At 38.8% G+C, this 5,638-nt stretch overlaps 1 protein-coding gene across 1 annotated transcript; it reads left to right on the top strand.

Annotated features, from left to right (window-relative positions):
* The first annotated feature begins 3,551 nt into the window (after positions 1-3,551).
* Positions 3,552-4,235, top strand: LOC140870971 (F-box protein At3g07870-like). Its single transcript, XM_073273398.1, has one exon. It carries the CDS (start codon positions 3,552-3,554, stop codon positions 4,233-4,235), a length of 684 nt encoding a protein of 227 aa, XP_073129499.1.
* Positions 4,236-5,638: the final 1,403 nt, after the last annotated feature.

The raw sequence follows: 5,638 nt of genomic DNA, 5'->3' as shown, positions 1-5,638 counted from the left end.
GAATAGACGATTTGAGTTATTATATATGTATGGCCTGGGTGGTTGAAAAAGCCTAGCGTCTGAAATGCATATGTAGTGGCTTCAAAGTTTAGAGAAGTAAGATAAGTAGTCCCAACTCGATTGGGAGAGTCTGTGGTTAGCTATGATATCTTCTTCTCAGGATCCCAACCGACGAGATAAGAGATGAACCTTGTTTTAAAACATGCATTGTCTTTATTTATATCATGAGCTTGATATATGTTTTATATGCATGTTTAGTTGCTTTTACTGGGAAATGTATTTCTCACCGAAGTTATCCGGCTATTGTTGTGTTGTATGTGTCATGGCAATAGGCGGGAGTGGAACCGGGCAAAAGTGAACTTGAAGGACAAGGGATGAGAAGAATAACGTGATGATCCGAGTGTTAGATGGTTTGAGTGAGCTGTCAATGAAAGTGTTGAATGTCATAAACATGATTATGTTATAGCTACTTGTACCATGATTTGTTGATAATAAGTTGTTGTCTTGTTTATGTATATAGGATTTGGAAAGATGTGTAAATCCTTAAGACAACATGATGTAGCATGATGATTCTTGTATGATATGTAATTCTAGCATGAGACTTTATTCAAGTATATGGTGATCTTGTTCTTATTTAACTATATCTTGTTTAGGATATATGTTAGTTGTGGTTATAAGATTGAATTGTTAGTGTTCAATTATGCCATGAAGTACTTGAACATGCTAGGAAGATTACATAGTTTGACAGCAAAAGTTCTGATCTTTTCTTCTGGAAATGTGCTCGCTCGATCGGGTGATTCCTACCGATCGAGCGAGGCTGTTATTTCTTGGATAGAAACTTGAGCAGTTGTGCTCGCTCGATCGGTAGAAAATGACCGATCGAGCGATGCCATAATTTTGTTGCACCCGAGAGTTGGGCCTTTGTGCTCGCTCGATCGGTAGCTTTTTACCGATCGAGCGAGGTGCTCTGATTCTAAAAAAAAAAAAAAAATTTGTTTAGACTTTGATTCTTGTTTGTTATTTATGATCATTTGATTAATGAGAGATTAGAACTCGGGCCGTCACAACAGGTGGTATCAGAGCAAGACAGTTCTGGACTAAGATAGATAGCGAGTGGGGTAGATCGAGTCTTCTTCTTTACTTGTTTATTATGCTATGATTTATTACATGCTTGACTTACATGGTATAAATGCTAGCATGTTTTACTTTCAAGTATTTTATTACATGATGTTGTATTTATTTTATTTGAAAGTATGATTGATAATGATTAAAGATGCATGCTTATTGCACTATCTGACATGATACAAACATGTGATCTGTTGTTTACGACATGCTACATGATTATCTGAGTCGATTGGAAGCATGTGCTATCTGAATACCTTGATTATTTATTTATGATTGAATCAGAACCGAGTCTTGATAAGAGGTAAGATGATCAGAGGAGGACTGAAATAGATTTGATGATTCTGGTATCCTAACCCTTTTGATAATCAGATATGTCTCGACGACCAAACCAACCTCCTCTCATACCACAGGTTCCTACTCCTAGGCCAGAGCAGACAGTGCATCCTTTGCCAGAACAAACAGTAGTACCTCCGACAGTGCCTCAAGCTACTGAAATTCCGAGTAATGAACAGGGAAGTACTTCTCGAGATATGAATGATATGTCAGCTACTCCGATGGAAACACTGCTCAAACGTTTTCAATCATACCATCCGCCTACACTGAAGGGTACTGAGAATGCAGTCGAATGTGAAGGATGGCTTGATGATATGGAGATTTTGTTTGATTCACTCGACTATGGTGATGAGCGGAGAGTCAGACTGATTGGGCACCAATTGCATGAGGTTGCGAAGAGCTGGTGGTTCACGACTAAGAAGGCTCTGGAGCATAGAGGAACAGTACTCACCTGGACAGTCTTCAAAATTGAATTCTATCAACGATTCTTTCCGGTGTCTTATCGCAAAGATAAGGGTGCAGAGTTTGCTAATTTGAAGCAGGGAAATTTGAATATTGAAAACTATGTTGCAAAATTTTCTACATTGCTACGTTTTGCTCCACACGTTGCTGACAGTGATGAGGCTATGGCTGATCAGTTCATTAATGGACTGAATCTAGAGGTATTTACTTTGGTGAACACAAGGCGACCAAATACATTTGCTGATGCCTTGAACAGTGCCAAAGGAGCAGAAGCTGGTTTGATACAACAGCGAGGAGCTTTGTATTCTGTTCAACCTCTGAGACAGCCACAATCTTCAGCTTCAGTCTCACAACAACCTCCTCGGTTTGAAAGTGGTGGCAGTAGCAGTGGCAAGAAGAAATTTTGGCAAGCTCGAGGAAAGCAGTTTAAGAGATCTGGGAGCAGTTTTTCGAGTTCGAGTGGGTCAAAACCGAAGTCTGGCATGGTTTGTAACAATTGTGGTGGAAGTCATCCGACTGATCAGTGCCGAGGCGTATTTGGGAGTTGCCATATATGCCATCAGCCAGGACATTTTGCGAGAGTGTGTCCTCAGAAAGGTTCCAGACAGTCACGAGGTTCAGAGTCATCAGGATCAGTGGCTCAACCTGGGAGGCAAGCCTCATCTGTCCATTCCTTCCAACCACCACACCCACAGCAACAATCAAGGCCAGGAGGGAGTCAGACAGGTAGCCAGCCTTCGAGACAACAGGCCCATGTCTTTGCATTGACATAGGAACAGGCACAGGGAGCACCGAATGATGTTATTGCAGGTAACTGTTCTCTTTATGGTTATCCTGCCTATGTATTGATAGATACAGATGCATCCCATACATTTATCTCTGAACGATTTGTGTCATTACATGCTTTGCCTGCTGAATCTTTACCTGTTGTTGTATCTGTCTCTTCTCCTTTGGGGAAAGGTCTTATATCAATTCAGACAGTTAAGGATTGTTTATTAAAGTACGATGGTAATGAAATAGAGATAGATTGTATTGTGCTTGGTTTGTCTGATTTTGACTGCATTATCGGAATTGATATGCTAATAAGTACAGAGCTACCGTGGACTGTTTTCAGAAAGTGGTGAGGTTCAGACCTGAGATGGCTGGAGAATGGAAGTTTTATGGTAAGGGTTCTCGTGCTAAGATTCCTCTGATTTCTGTATTATCCATGACCCGACTTTTGCAGAAAGGAGCGGAGAGATTTATTGTTTATGCAGTTGATGTTTTGAAAGCTAGCCCGAACCTGGCTGACTTACCAGTGGTTAGTGAATTTGTATCTTTAATTAGCAATTTGAAAGCTAATCGAATCGTTTCCAGGCATGGATCTTCCCAAGAAATTTGTAGTCAAAAAAATTAGAGACTTTAAAACCTCAATAGAAATAGGATTGTTTACAATAATATTATTAATAATAAGAATAACAATAAAGTAATGAGATCTTTAAAATGTTATCCAAATCTTATCATATCTAAAAGATTTAATGAGAGTTTTACCGAAGGAAGGATTCTTTCTTTCCCATCTCAAAGTTTTACCTTGTATTCTATTAATAGATAGACCAAGAGCCAAAATCAGTAGTGAATTGATCTTTCCAGGCATGGATCTTCCCAAGAAATTTGTTCTTCGATCGATGGATCATCTTCACGACTCAATATTGATTGGTATTCTGGTAAAACTTCCCCTAAAATCAGTCATCACATGCAAGCTTGTTTGCAAATCGTGGTATCATATCATCTCCGACCCGTATTTCGCCCACGCCTATAATTCTTTGGAGCCCTTTAAATGCAGTCTGTATTTGGATTCAAGATCTGATGAGATCTGTCTTATTGAAACTGGAAAGGAAAAGGAAGTTGTTGAAACATCCTTGAACGTGAAACGACGCCTTTCCACAAGCAAAGACCAGATGCTGGAAATAGTTGGCTCGTGCAATGGCCTGTTATGCTTCCTGGTGAAAACCCGATTACCAGACGATAGATATAAAGAAAACGTTTGCATATACAACCCTTTAACGTGTGATTACATAGAGATTCTGGAAACATGCTTAGTGTATAAAAGAAAAGTTTCGGATTATGGCACGAAATTTGGATTTGGTTGTTGCAAGTATACGGGCCAGTGCAAGGTTTTCAGCTTCATGCCAGAATGGGATAGAATTCTCTTTGGATCAACAATTCAAGGACAGGTTTTCACTGTGGGAGTTGATAGTAGATGGAGGGAGCACGAAATTGATGACTACTGCGAAATCTATTCCACACGTTGCAAATATCCTGTTGTCTTTAACTGAGTGCTTCACTGGCAGGGGGACGTATTTATCGACCAAACAACTAATATTATTTATACATTTGATCTTGAAGAAGAAAAGAGTAGAATAATCCATCTACCACCCACTTTGCAAATCATAGGGTGGATTATACCGCTTGTGGGAATATTGAATGATCATCTTTGTGCAGCTGAGATTGAGGATTTCTCTTGTGTTTGGATAATGAAGGATTACGGGGTTGTGGAATCTTGGACTAAGTATATAGTTTTGAAGGACCCGATTTCACGAAATCCACATTTTGTTTGCACCGGTGCTTCACATGCATTTTCTGAAGAAGAAGAAAAAGAAGAAGAAGATATTGACTCTGAAGAAGAAAAGGAGGAAATAATGGAGTCGCGAATCATATTTGCTTGCACTGGAGAAATAAAGCGCATATTTGGGTGGGAAAGTCGTCCACCTCTGCCATATGTTCCCGTCTGGAAAATTTAGGTACAAGATGTTTTTACAAGTTAATTAATTTTCTATGAATTTGTAAAAAAAAAAAAAAAAGAAAAGCTAGTTTGTATTATGATTTTTTGTCTTGTGATATTACATTACAATGCACTCTTTATACAAGTCCCTTTGAGATTGTTATGATTGTATTAACTCTTTGTTCGTATTTATTTAGGGATTTTTATGGGTTTATTGGGGTTTTTTTTGCTTTATTTGTTAGCTTATTAGTAGGTGTCCGTTCATCCAGATGTTTTTTTTAATTCCCATTTTGTACGTCTATTGGATTGTACGTGTTGTGGCATGATGCATTGTAGAAGGCCTATTATATACCCCATATATTTTCCATGATTCCAATGCCCCTCTTCCATAATTGAGCAAATAATGGAGCGGATGCTGCGTGCAGCATCCGCTGCCACTAGTAGCGGATTCTGCCACATTGGCAGCATCCGCTATTAGTGGCAGCGGATGCTGCACGCGTGGCACACAGCCACGCCACGACGCAGCATCCGCTCCAAATGTTGGCGGATGATTGCCACGTGTATTGAATATCCGCTGTCAGATTTGGAGTTTTACAGTATTTGTAAAATTTTTTTAATTTTATATTATTTTTAAAATTAATTATTTAATTTACACTAAAAATAAAAAAAACCCCATATATTTTCCATGATTCCAATGCCCCTCTTTCATCGTTCTGTTGTAATTTATGTTTGTGCTTGCTTATAGTATTGCCCGTGTCCATTGTTTTAGTTCATTTTACATCACACAATTTGAATTCTTGTTTCATTCTAGCGCTGTCTTTGGCCTTTTAATATTTAATGATTATTTCATGATCCCATTGAATTTCTTGTTTCTTTCTGACAGTACTATAGCTTCCCCTTGGTTTTGAGTCATATTGAGAATGAATCTCTAACTGACCTTGTTTCATCTTTTTCTAG

Source organism: Henckelia pumila, chromosome 1, assembly GCF_033568475.1.
Source record: "Henckelia pumila isolate YLH828 chromosome 1, ASM3356847v2, whole genome shotgun sequence".
NCBI lineage: Eukaryota > Viridiplantae > Streptophyta > Magnoliopsida > Lamiales > Gesneriaceae > Henckelia > Henckelia pumila.
Note: the sequence above shows the minus strand (reverse complement) of the source record. Positions and strands in the feature narration are given on the sequence as shown.